General features: G+C 40.7%; 1 protein-coding gene across 6 annotated transcripts in view; it reads left to right on the forward strand.

The window, feature by feature from the left end:
- CKAP2L (cytoskeleton associated protein 2 like) overlaps positions 1-13271 on the forward strand; it is a 29410-nt gene continuing 16139 nt past the window's right edge. For 2 of the 6 annotated variants that reach the window (XR_009054764.1, XM_057742466.1), the window contains exons 1-5: positions 101-889; positions 2060-2126; positions 3602-3653; positions 5189-6426; positions 9876-10083. Coding sequence is in view for 5 of the 6 variants with exons in the window: in XM_057742466.1 (XP_057598449.1) it covers positions 670-889; positions 2060-2126; positions 3602-3653; positions 5189-6426; positions 9876-10083 (1785 nt within the window). In the remaining variant the exon portion in view is untranslated. Of the gene's footprint in view, positions 890-1460; positions 2127-3601; positions 3654-5188; positions 6427-9875; positions 10084-13271 lie in introns of all 6 variants that reach the window. The other 4 variants (XM_057742467.1, XM_057742468.1, XM_057742469.1 and 1 more) reach the window with 4 other exon arrangements.

Raw genomic sequence — 13271 nt, forward strand, 5'->3', positions numbered from 1 at the left:
GCCTTTGAAGAAAAACTGCTGCCGAGGAGTTATGGTGCGGCCGGGGCCCTCCGCCGCCGCGGGTGAGTATGACCTCGAGCCGCTGTGTCTTAGACGGGAACGAAGGGAGGCCTCCGAGTGAGTCCTTTCCGCGGAAGTGGCCGGTCCGCTCGCCTGCCTGCCTCTGTCTCCCCTTGGGCGTTGCCAGCCCTGGGGACGCTGACCCGAGCCCAGGCCTACGCCCCGGTGAGACGTCGGGGCTGGGGGTCGAGGAGGCTGTGCGCGGGGCTGTGCGTCTCCCAGGCATCTTCCCAGTTGACTCCGCAGCAGCTCTGCAAAAAGCTGCCATTGTCACCTCGTTTGGGTCAAGAACCTGAGGCTTCTTGCCGGGGGTGGAACAGTCAGTTGGAAGCCAAGCGCTCCTACGGCTCAGATTTGGCTCCAGGCGGAGCCCGGGTGTGGTCCTCGCGGCAACGCCGCCGGCCCGAGCTGTGACTGACAGCTGTCAAGGCGGGTCACACCCCGACGCGGAGCTCATCTCCTCGCGAGCCCGCGCACCCTGGTGGAAGCTGATGGGTTAAATCTGCACCGAGGCTGAGGGTCCTGGGCTCCCTGACCTCCTAGACGTGCCTGGAGCCCTTTGCTGCCTTTCAAAGTACTCCTGCTCAGGTGCCTGCCACCTGCTCCAAAATGCACACAGTGTTTTGTTTAGTTTTGGTAATAATGCGTGTTGACTGTCTCCCAGGACCCGGGCACTGTCCTAGGCATTTTACACAACAGCCCTTAAAGATGGGCATTTCTGCCCCATCTTTTGTAGGCTCAGCAGCAGCAAAGTTTACTAACTTGCTAGAAGTCACAGAGCTGGGATTCCAGCCACCTCTCTCAGCCTCCATCAGCTCTCTCGACACAGGTATCGCCTAGGGATGCATCAGAGGCAGATATCAAAACACAGGGCAACTCAGTTTAAACGAGGTTGAGTTGTTTTGCACCCCTATAGCTTTTTTTTTTTTCTTTAACCATTATTGAATTTTAGCCTTTTCCAACCACCCACTCCCCTCACTTAGTCCCTGCCTCTGAACTCCCATAGTTTGTTTGTTTGTTTCTCGGCTGCTTTGGGTCTTCATTGCTGCACATGGGCTTTTCTCCAGTTACGATGAGCGGGGGCTACTCTTCGTTGTGGTGCGCAGGCTTTCCATTGCTGTGGCTTTTCTTGTGGTGGAGTGTGGGCTCTAGGCACAGGGGCTTCAGTAGTTGTGGCACTCAGGCTCAGTAGCTGTGGTGCACGGGCTTAGTTGTTCCGCTGGCATTTGGGATCTTCCCGGGCCAGGGCTCGAACCCGTGTCCCCTGCATTGGCAGGCGGATTCTTAACCACTGCAACACCTAGAGAGTCCCCATAGTTCTTTCTTTGAACCCTCTTTTATGGCACTTGTTTTGCCTTATATTGTAATTATTATTGTGTTTATTTTGTCTCCACTACTAGATTGAAACTTCTTGAAGACAGAAATGTTGACTTTTCATTCCCTCACAGATGCCTTGCTTAGAAAGTCACCATATGGATAGATGTTTGCCATGAACCTCCTAATCTGGCCTATTTTGTCCTTAGTCCCAAAGGAAACTGTGTACGGATTTTGGGGCAAAAATCATCATTCCTGTCAGAAGGAATTAATAAAACAAGGCCTGAGCTTGCCAGATTATCTGGGCCAGCTTGATGTGTTGGAGCTGAGAACAGCGGCTGTGAGCAAGGGCTTTGGGTTTGGATAAATCTGGTTTCAAATCCTGGCTTAGCCACATGTTATCTGGGTAACTTTGGGCATATTGTTTATCCTCTTTAAATTTCAGACTGTAAAATACCTCATAGGAGTGTTGTGCAGGTTAAAGGAAGTAATATAAGTGTGAAGAGCTTTGTACGTGGCATATAAATGACATCATTGATGTTGATGTTAACTCGGAGGCAAATTTGTAGGGCTAGGGACTTTATAACTTTACGGTCCAAAGCCAAAATCGTTACAGGAAAGTGTCACCTTCTAGAACATAAATGAACTGGTTAGAATCGCATGTGTTTGCTCCCCTGTTTTGCAGAAGAGCGGCAGAGAAAGCTCCAGGAATACCTAGCAGCCAAGGGAAAACTGAAGTGCCAAAACACCAAGTGAGTTTGTCTCCCACGGTTATGCAAGTTCTGTTGCCTTGGTTACTAACAGCACTTTAAAGCTTTTTCAAAACATAGCCCTTTTGTTTGCAGTCTATTCAGATTTGCCTTGGGATCCTATGATTATTCAAAAAGGGCATTTCAGTGCAGGCGTGACAAAAATGTTGGCAAAGATTTAAGTGTTACTATTGCGACAGTCTCCAAAGCGGGGAGCGGAGGGTCTACAACATCACCTACAATGCCAGAAGCTTTTCCTGTCCCTGCTGAGTTTCCTCAGAGGATGATTCTTGTGAAGGCAGTGTTTGGCCAAGGAGTTGAATGATCTGGTTCTTGTGCTTCTCTCTAAAGCAGCAGAGCCGGTTCAATCCACCCACATCCTCCAGCTCGACAGCGCCCCTTGGTCTTCCTGTTAGCACTTACTCTGAAGGTGAACGGAACATGACTGCTTCACTTTTATCTTTGGTCAACATCTTGTCACCTAAAGGCGTTATTTCACTTGCTTTAGCGTTGATATGTTTTTTTCCCCAACATGTTGCTGAATTTTTATTTGAAAAATGATTTTTTACAAAGTTAGCTTTCACCCTTTGTTTTAGTTTCTTTTTAGTTTGGTTTTTACTTGACTCTATTTCCTTGATTAAATAAACATAATTATTTATTCAACATATATTTATTTAATACCTATAATGTATCAGTCACTTTTGGTTCTGAAGATATGGCGCTTCATAAGACAGAGCAGTCCCTGCCCTCCCGGGACTTACATTCAAGGTGGGAGAAACAAACATCAAGTCGTGATCAAAGTCCCTGTTAGTCTGGCAGTTTATGCTCCGGGAAGATTGAATCTAAATTCTCCTCTACTCTTCTATCTTTTTTTTGGCATTTTCTGTCTCACTAGCTAGAAATCATATTGCGTCAGTATTTTTTATTCATATCATTTTCCCCACCTGAAAATTCACTATTTGAAGATACTAAAAAAACAAGCAAGTTTTTTTTAATTGAAGTATAGTTGATTTAATACAAACGAATTTATTTCCAAAACAGAAACAGACTCACAGACATAGAAAACAAGCAAGATTTTTAAAGAAGCAGTTATCTTATTTGGTATTGAATCTCTAGTGCCTGGCACATTGCAGTGTTCAGGGAATGATGTCTGAATCAGTAAGACTATGCAGATACGAAGAAAACACATATTTTATTAATATTGTTAGAATGTTATATCTATGCATAGGACATCTGTGAAAGGATCACAGAAAAAATGGGTAAGTGGTTGTGGTCACTCATGAGTAGAATAATAGGACTAAGGAAGGAATGCTAAGGAGACTTTCTATCAATTATAATTTTTGAATTTTTTTTTACTGTGTATAGAAATTCAAATGATTTAAAATTCTAACCATAATAATTTTTAATCACTATACTGTTAATCACTGTACTTGCTGATTTTTCTGTACTAAGAGTTAATCTTATTTCATCTTTTACAGGCCTTATCTAAAAGCCAAGAATAATTGCTCAAATCCTCCACCTTCTAAATCTGTAAGTAGAAATTAGTCTTTTAAAAAATACCTATTTTGGATGATTAACAATAAGAAGCAGTTAATTATCTTATTATCTTATTATTAGTTAATTATCGGATAAAGATGTTTGCAACCTAAAGAACATGTTTTGCAAAGGTATCATAAATGTAAGAACAATTTGGTTTAGTAAGAAACAGTATCATTTTTTGAAAAGTACAACATACTATAGTTCAATTTTGTTAACCAAAAAAATCTTTAGGTGCACTTTGCTCCTCTTAACAGCTAACACTGCTGAATACTTACCATGTGTCTTGCACTTTTCTGACTTGGATTAACTCTTTGAGTCCTTACATCCTCATGAGATAGGTCTATTAGTAGGGCATTTTACAGATGAGGGAACTGAGTCACAGAAAGTTTAAGTAAGTTCCCAAGGTCACATCGTTATTAATATCTTAATAGGTTAACTGGCTGAGAGCCCTTGATCCTAACTACTTTGGTATGCTGCCATGAAATTAAATAGCTCAGTAGTCATTACAAGAGAACATCTGTGTTGCAAGACTATGCTTCCCAATCAGTTCAGCTTGTGGATAGAATGGTAAAGGATCCTAACACACTTAAGGTTTAAATGGGAGAAATTATCCTCCTGAAACTGGCACAAATTCTTCATCTGCAATAAAATAACCAATAAAAACCCCAACTTTAATTTTTAAAACCATAATTTTATCTAAGTTCAAAAGTGTAATTGAAATAATGTTGCCCAAAGTTAGACATTGGTGCCAATTTTCAGAAGTTTTAATAATTCAATCATTGGGACGTCCCTGGTGGCGCAGTGGTTGAGAATCCGCCTGCCAATGCAGGGGACACGGGTTCAGTCCCTGGTCTGGGAAGATCCCACAAGCCACGGAGCAACTAAGCCTGTGCACCACAACTACTAAGCCTGTACTCTAGAGCCCATGAGCCACAACTACTGAAGCCCACACGGCTAGAACCTGTGCTCCACAACATATGACTAACTTTCCACTGAGATATTAGATGCTTATTCAAAGCTGTTACGAAGTATCTCAGGCCTCCCAGCATCTACCACCTATCCATTACCACTGGTCTCCAGGATGAGACAAAGTTTCTTGAGTGACACTCTGACCTTTGCAAAGGCAGTGTTGTTTTAAGAAAATTAGTGTAGCGATACAAAGTACTAGGAGGAACCTGGGAGGTACCCTGACATGAGTTTATTATGTATGTATCTTTCCAGAGTCCCTAGAAAGATACTTCATTCAGAAATAAGGGCCATTCAGCAACTACTTGTTTGAGCCAAATTTATTTTTTAAAACAGCAATTTTTATGAGTTTACTGAATCTCTGCTCAATTCTATCATGCTAAAAGATTCTAATGTATTTCTAATAGGAACTCAAGTGATAAAAATCATCTATTAGCATTGAATTTTCAGGATTGAATTTTCTTAAATGAAATTATAAACAAAATAACTAGTTTTTTATTTTAAAAACAGTGGACTGTTGTTATGAATTTACTTTTTTTGTATCTTTCTTTGTCTTTTAGACTATTAGACCCAAAAAGGATGTTCCCAACCATGTTGCTTTGCCTATCAAAGCTACAAGACCCATCAGCATTAAACTTCAGTCCAGACCTGCCAATATCACAGGATCCCAGAGGCCAAAGTTAGAGCCACGAAAACTTCTGGGCAAAAGGCTCACTTCAGAATGTGTTTCTTCTAACCCAAACTGTAAGCCTTCTGGCAGCAGTCAACAGCAGCATGAATTTGGATTATCCACTATTGGACAACTGTCTAGAAAAACCATGGGGTCACTTAATATACAGGAATTGAAAACTGCAAAGCAGCAGGTGACAGATCAAGGAACTGCTAAATTTACAGACTCTGTGGACAATACCCATGTTGAAAGTGAATCCTTGGGTAGCTTTCTAAAAGAGATGAACAAAGAGAACTTGCCCCAAATCTTACCAGACTCTACGTGGAAGCCAAATCCTGAATTACAGACCATAAGTAAGCCAAAAACTAATCTAACCAAGAGCAGTATGGCTCCTACTAAAGAAGTCTTAGGCAAAAGGTTAGTGAATGGTGCTGTTCTGAAAGAGAGAATTAATAAACAATTTGTTAGAGAAACACAAATCAGGATTCCACCAGTGAAGTCTCAGCAACTCTCTAGAGGAACAGATCTTACAAGACCAGGGGGAAAGCCCCCCAAAACAGTTCCCTCTCACCTTGTCCAGACACTTAATAGGACTCAAGCATCAAAGAAAACAGTGGTTAAGGACATAAAGAATATAAAAATTAATAGGGGTAAGTCTCAAAGACCAAATGAAACTAAGTTACAGCCATGCACTGTTACTGAACAGAAAGTAAAACACAGCAAACCCAGGACATACCCCAGTGTACTTCAAGGAGAACGTAGCAGACGTCCAAACACAAAGCAAGATCATAAACCCACTCAAGCTTGTTGTAGACCTCAGACATCTCATGTACTGCAAAAATCAAAAGCCATAGGCCAAAGGCCTAATCTGACAGTTGGCAGATTTAATTCAGTCGTTCCAAGCACCCCTAGCATAAGAGCAAATGAAGCCAATGGGAGTAAATGCAACAACAGCTGTCAACAAAAAGCACGGACTTTGGACTCCAAGTTGAAAAGGGCTCTTCCCCAGAACTATTTTCTAAACAAGACAGGTCCCAGAACTCAAGCTGGTGGCACAACCATAAATGGAAGAGGAGTCCCATACGGGACCCAAGCTAATCCAAATAAGACCACAGCAGAGGATCGAAGGTACTTTATTTTAGTTCCAATTAAGATGACTAGGCATATTGACCATCAGGAGTGCTAAAGTCAGGAGATAGGTCATAAATAACAGCTCCTGAGTAATTTTTAGCTATAACTCTGAAAAAAAGATCTGAAGCGAATATTAAGACTTGATAGAGCTAGGTGGTACACACATGTGTTCAGATTATTCTCTGTAGTTTTCTGTACGCTTGAAATTATTTATTAAAAAGAAATTGAGACAGAATAATTGAATAAGAAGTAGAGGTTGCAGAGCTAGACCATTCATGCCATAAGTGCCCTACAGGGACTGAGCAGCAATAGAAGAGCTAGGGTGGGAGGACCCAGAGTAGTGAACTTACATGGCTAGGATGTGTGGAGATGGTAGTCCCTTGTCAAGCCAACTAGTGCGTAAAGCCAGAAAAGTTATCAGGGAAGAAGGAGCAGGAAACGTCTATGAGTCTGAGCAGGCCAAGTTTTGGAAAGTAAGCTAAGGCAGAGAGAAGTAATCAGTTCACATACAGAGTTGAGATGGTAGAAATCAGGATCTCAGGCTGCTGGGGGCTAACATTAACATAGGTGATGCTTGAAACTGAGCCAAAGGATTTCCATACAGTTTCTGCACAGAACCAGACATGTTCTCATGATGTGGTATACCTCCCAGGAGAAGCACCTCTGTACACTTGGTTGGAGTAGAAAATAAGGAGATTCCTGGCAAGGGCAAAAGGTACATATAAAATTAGGTGGTAGGTAAAAAGTATAGCAGAGTGAAGTGAGGGCAGTCTCTGAATACAGCCCTGACCGCCACCAACAAGCTCTCTGTCTTCCTGAAGAGACAGAAAATAAAGAGCTTAATTGAGGATGATGTGACAGAGAGAAAGAGGCTGAGATGACTTCTTTAGATACAAGGGTCAGGGGAGGTACTTTCAACAGTGACATCTGGGCTGGGGGAAAGAAAAAACAGTGACAATAAGAAGGACGAGTCTTCTGAGCCAAAGGAAAACTGAATGCAAAGACCTTGAGCTGGTGAATGAGGCAGTCAGTGTCCCTACCCTGGAGCTTACAGTCTAGACCAGATAACAGACAATAGATCCTAAGACAGTTTGATTACAGTTGGGCCAAGTTTGATGACAAAAAAAGGAGGAGTCTGTGAAGAGGGATAGATCCCTCTCTTATTCCTCAAGTGTTCCTTCAGACCTACAGTGTGCCAGGCACTGGGAGGTACAGTGGTATGCACACAGCCATAGTCTACACTTATAGAATGTTTCTTTCTGGTGTATGTATGGAAAGTACTAGAATAATAAAGCCATGGCATTCAGGTCCTGGGAAAATGTTGGCTTTAGAAAAGGCAAGTTCCTCTTCATTTATGATTAGAAGGAAGGCTAAGGAGATAAGAAGAATGCCAGGAACATGGAAACATGTGCCAGATGGTTCAGCTTCTATCATGAGGCAGGTGTTTAGAGTAAAGGTAAAGAGGAAGAAGTTGGGGCTAAAATAAGCACTGTGTGGACTGTGCTCAGGAATCAAGGGAGAAACAAGAGAGTTAATAGTTACTGATTTTCTGGAAAAAGCAAAGCTATAAGGACAGCAAACAGGTCAGTGATTGGGAGCTGAGCATGGGTGGCAAGGTTGACCACCAAGAAACATAGGGGAACTTTTGAGGCTGTTATATCTTGATTGTAATCATGGTTACATGATTTCATGCATTTGTCAAAACTCATAGAACTGTATACCAAAAAAGGTAAATTTTACTGTAATTAAACACTTATGTGTTCCAAACACAATGCTAGGCACTGGGACATCCAAGGTTTCTGTCTTCATAGACCTTGCATTCTAGTGGAGAAGATGGAAAATCAACACGTTGATTAAATAAGACAGAATAATTACAGAAAATTACCTCTTCAAGGAGGTATGATTTGAGCAGAGGACTGAAGACTGATAACACAAGTCCCTGAGACAGGAGTGAGCTTGGGCCAAGTAACTGAAAGGATGTCAGAGTTCTTGGAAGGCAGGGAGTGAGAGGGAGAGTGGTGTGACGTGAGGTTGGAGAACTAGGCAGGAGACATACTGCACTGCACCTCCAGCCATGGAGAACATTTTGAATTTTATCCCAAGAGCCTTGGGAAGTTCCTGGAAGTGACTCTGGTTTACATTGTAAAGACCACTAGCTGCTGTGCACAGGATGAATTTGAAAAGGGTTAGCATGGAATCGAGGAGATGAGTTAGGAGGCTGCTGCAGCATTTCAGGCAGAGGGTGACAGTGATCTGGACAAGAATGGTGGTAGTGGAGATAGAAGCAATACTAACTATACAGTGACGTGTCGGACGTGGGGAAAAGAAAGGACTACTCAAGACAACCCTAGTTTTAGGCCCTAGCAACTGGGTAGATGGGGGTACTATTTACCAATGTAGGGAAGGCTGTTTGGGAAAAGATTTGGAGGTAAAAATCAAGGGCTTTATTTTGGACAATATTAAATTTTAAATACCTGCCAGACATCAAATAAAAGATATCAGGCGTGGATTTTACAAAGTTTGGGGCCCTAGGGAATGATCTGGGCTAAAATGTACATTTGTGAGTCATAAACATGTAGTTTTAATGTTTTTTAAAAGAAATCGACCATCAAGGAAATATAAAGAATATATTTAACCAACAATATTTTCTCACAATTCAGTAAAGAAAAACTGACAGAAAGACACACATTTAACAAATCCACAGAGCTGGTGATTTGAACCCACTTCTGTCTAGTCATGTAGTTGTAATTTAAAGAAGCTGAAGAGCTTACATTCAAATGCTTGTGTCTACATGTCTTCATGCCTTTCCCAACAGTAGTCTGTGTACTGCCTAGAAGCAGGAGTGGAGAGTGTGAAGTGTGGGGAGAGTGAGGATTAGGACTGGGCACCGTCAGAGACTAGCTACTTAAGAAAAGAGCCCTGAAATTATCAATCTTGTTAGGGGAAAAAGGGTTATCTATGGTCAGGAAAGGGCTAAGGAACTGGGCATCCAGGTCACTTTGAGTGGCCAAGATCCTACTGAGGGCAGAATACAGGTTTGGTGGGTCTGGTTGAATGGCAGATAGAAAGCTTATGATAAGAGAAATGGAGTGCTGAGTTAGTGATCTCAGAGATGGAGGGATGTTTTTAGAAAGCAGTTGTCAGAAGTAGCATAAAGGTAAAATTAAAATTTTCAGAGAAAAGTATTGAAGAATAATTAGGAAATTAAGGAGTTTGAAGATTTAGATGATAACCACCGTTGTAATCCTAGTAGTCCCTCTGGCATCTGCCTTCTGAAGGGTGGGGGCAACAGTGCTTCCAATACCAATCAGTAAATTGTTTTTAAAACATTCTCCTGACTTTGTAGTTGAAGGTGTTTAGTGATAACCTATGTATATCAGACTTTAAAAGCTTAACTATGTACCCAAAAAACCCTAAAACCATTCCCCCCTTTAATTGCATAACAGGAAACAATTGGAAGAATGGCAGAAATCTAAGGGGAAAATCTATAAACGGCCTCCTATGGAATTTAAAACAAAAAGAAAAGTAATAGAGGAAATGAATATTTCATTCTGGAAGAGTATGGAAAAAGAAGAGGAAGAAAAGAAAGCACAGCTTGAACTGTCCAATAAAATTAACAACACTCTGACAGAATGTCTGCAGCTCATTGAAGGGGTGAGTGAGAACAATAAGCTGCCAAAACTTTGCTGAGTTTTTTAAACATTTTTCTTAAGTATAGTGTAGGGGAGATAACCTCTATCTAAGCAGAGATTTAGCTACTCCTTTTAATAGAGAGAAATGATAGTAATAATAATAATGGCATGTACTTAAATAATGGCTCTTGTATGCCAAGTACTGTTCTAAGCATTTTGTGTATATTATCTCATACAATTATCATAAAGACTATTATGATATTCACTTTACAAATGAAGCTGAGGCACAGAGAAGTTGGAAAATTAACCCAAACAGTCTGGCTCCAGAGGGATCTAAAAGGAACTTTGCCTTCCTCATGTATCAAGGTCCAAAGAGTAAACATTTGACATTTGGATGTGAAGCTAAAGAAAAAAGGCAAGACCTCATGTAAAATTAGGTTATCCTAAAGACTCTAGGTAGCTATGAATGCATCTAAATTGCAACTTGGATTTTGCAGATAAGGATAAATTAAACAGTAAGCAAAGGGTATGATCCCTACGAGATTCCTTGAAGGAAAAATATATTAATAAAAAATAATTGGATAGACTTCTATACTAAGGTTCCTGCCTGAAGCAAACTCAATTCTGTCCTTTGGTAGTGTACATCAAGGAAAAAAGGAAACCTTCAGATTAGGTCTACTTGGGCAATTTTTTCATTAGATTCAGTTAAACTTTGACTCCTTTTCCTTTGTGGAATTAAACTTCAGTTCTTTGCTCCTTCTCTTGTTTTCACTGCATTAAAGAAAATACATAAATACATTTTTATTATTAAAAACATTTCAAATAATACAAATAAATTACTCCCAGCACTTGCATGGGCGCGCGCGCACACACACACACACACACACACACACACACACACACACACACACACACACACACACACACACACACGTTATGCATCCCAGGCTTCTCCCTGGAGGTGACCACTATTGTGCATTATCCTTCCAGACAATTTTTATGTATATACTTAACATTATAGTATGTAGAGAAATGAAGTATATGGTTTTGTGAGTTGCAATTATTTCAGATTTTTATGTCTATTCTTTGGTTTTCTTTTCTTGTGTTTTCCTACTATCAGTATTATGCTGGTTTTGTCAGATGAGTTGGGTATTTTCCTTTTTTCCTGTTCCCTGAAAATATTTTATTTGCAAGTGAGATTCCTTAGAATTATTTTGTTCTTTGAAGGTTTGATAAGAACTTGCCTATAAAATTGTCTGGACTTTGGGGAATAATTTTGTGTCTGTTTTTTTTTAATTTTTTCCATGGTCATCTATTTAGGTTTTGTACTTCTTGAGCCAATTTTAGTAATTTTGTGGCTTTTAATTGAAATCAGACTTGCTAAAGATTTCTCTATTTATTAATCTTTTTAAAAGGCCATCTTTTGGGTTTTATTATTTTTTTCCTCTTACATCAGTGTCTGCATCTATTTTTATGTTCATTCTTCTGTTTCTAGCTTTTTTAGTTGAAAGCTTGGAGCATTTATGTCAGTCTTTCTTCATTTAAAAAAAAAAAAAAATTTCTAGTGCTATCAATTTGCCTCTGAATCTAGCTTTGGTCATATCCATCATGTTTGAGTAGGTAATGTTTTGTATCACAGTCAAGTCAGAAAAACAGAAACACAAGGTATCTCAGTGGAAAGAATGTAAAATAAAGATTGGTTTCACAATGTCTTATGTGAGTTCCCTTGAAGCAGACCCTAAGAGGAGAATTTGTGTGAAAGTAATTTATTAGAAAGAGGCTCCAAGGGACAACTGGGAGGAGAGTTGGGGATGTGGAACCAGGAGGGGAAAGAAGCCAAGCAGGGTTGTGGTTTCAAGCAAAGTTCGCAGAGGATAACTGTGGCACAGTCCCACATGGGAGCTCTGGAGACAGTGCAGATCACACCTCTCGGAGTTGTGGGGCAAGGGAACTGCAACATTAATAATTCCATGATCATTGATTAATGGCTGCTCCTGGGGGTCAAAAATGCTTGGACACTTCTGCCTCTATGGACACACACAAAGAGGAGCAGATGCTGGCTGTTGGACATGAAAGTACTTTGGGAGCCTATGTGCACCAAAATGATAAAGGAATCATCAAAGGGGTTGTGGGTGCCACACATAGGACTGACAGCAAAAATGAACCTCAGGTAACAGTGGCAATAACTTTAGGAAGCAGCTAGCACCCACCAGGTCTAGGGGAACAAAAAGAGATTGGGGATATCAGAACCTATAAGCTAGGAGAGACAAACCCTGGTGGAAATGGGACTCCATATCTAAGGAGGGCATACTACATACAGCAATGCTGGTGCCACCAGAGATGGAGAGGGGGCCTTGCAGGGCTGGGATTCAGACCTTGAGAAAAGGATGCTGGCTACCGGGTTTGGTGGTTTTACCTCTGAAGGTGCATGATGAGACAGGACCTGTGAATGCTAGGGGGAAAAGGTAGAGGCTAGAACCAACTGCTGCGGCCAGAGTGAAGGACCATTGCTGGGGTGATGAAAGCAAATGGGAAAGAGGCAATCCCCTCTCTTCTCCAGCCCTACAACCTCCTTCTAGTGCCCCATACTGGCGGAGCCCATCAGGGAACTGCTGTCAAAACAGGAAGTGATTTACAGAATTCCAGCAGATTTACAGAATTCTGAGTAACAAGCAGAGGATGAAAGGTCTCTTACAGCTTAGAGACCATAGCTTAATAACAGATGTGTTCTTGTTTTCATTTCTAGTTCAAGATTTCTATTTTGAGTTCTTCTTTAATCTAAAAGTTATCTTAGAAGAGTATCTTTTAACTTCCAGATATGTAGTTGGTTTTGTTGGTGTTGGGTTTGTTTTTGTTTTTGTTTTTTCTGGCTATCTTTCTGTCATTTTTTATTTATACTGTGTTGTGGTTGGTGAATGTTGAAATTTTCTTTCTGGTTTTAATATCTGATCAGTCTTAGTGAATGTTCCAAAAGTGTTTGAAAAGTATGTGTATTCTCTGTTGAACAGAAAATTCTACACGGGTATCCATTGCTCTCTGAAAGAAATATGCCAAAGTCTTTCACTGGCATTGTGATTTGTGATTGATAATTTCATTTCATTTTGTATTTCTGTCAATGTTTACTTTCTGTTTTTTGAAGTTATGTTGTTAGGTACTAAAGATTCATGACTTGCTTTGATTTTTCTTTTGTCTGATATTAATCTTGCCACA

This window comes from Hippopotamus amphibius, chromosome 7 (assembly GCF_030028045.1).
Source record: "Hippopotamus amphibius kiboko isolate mHipAmp2 chromosome 7, mHipAmp2.hap2, whole genome shotgun sequence".
Lineage (NCBI taxonomy): Eukaryota > Metazoa > Chordata > Mammalia > Artiodactyla > Hippopotamidae > Hippopotamus > Hippopotamus amphibius.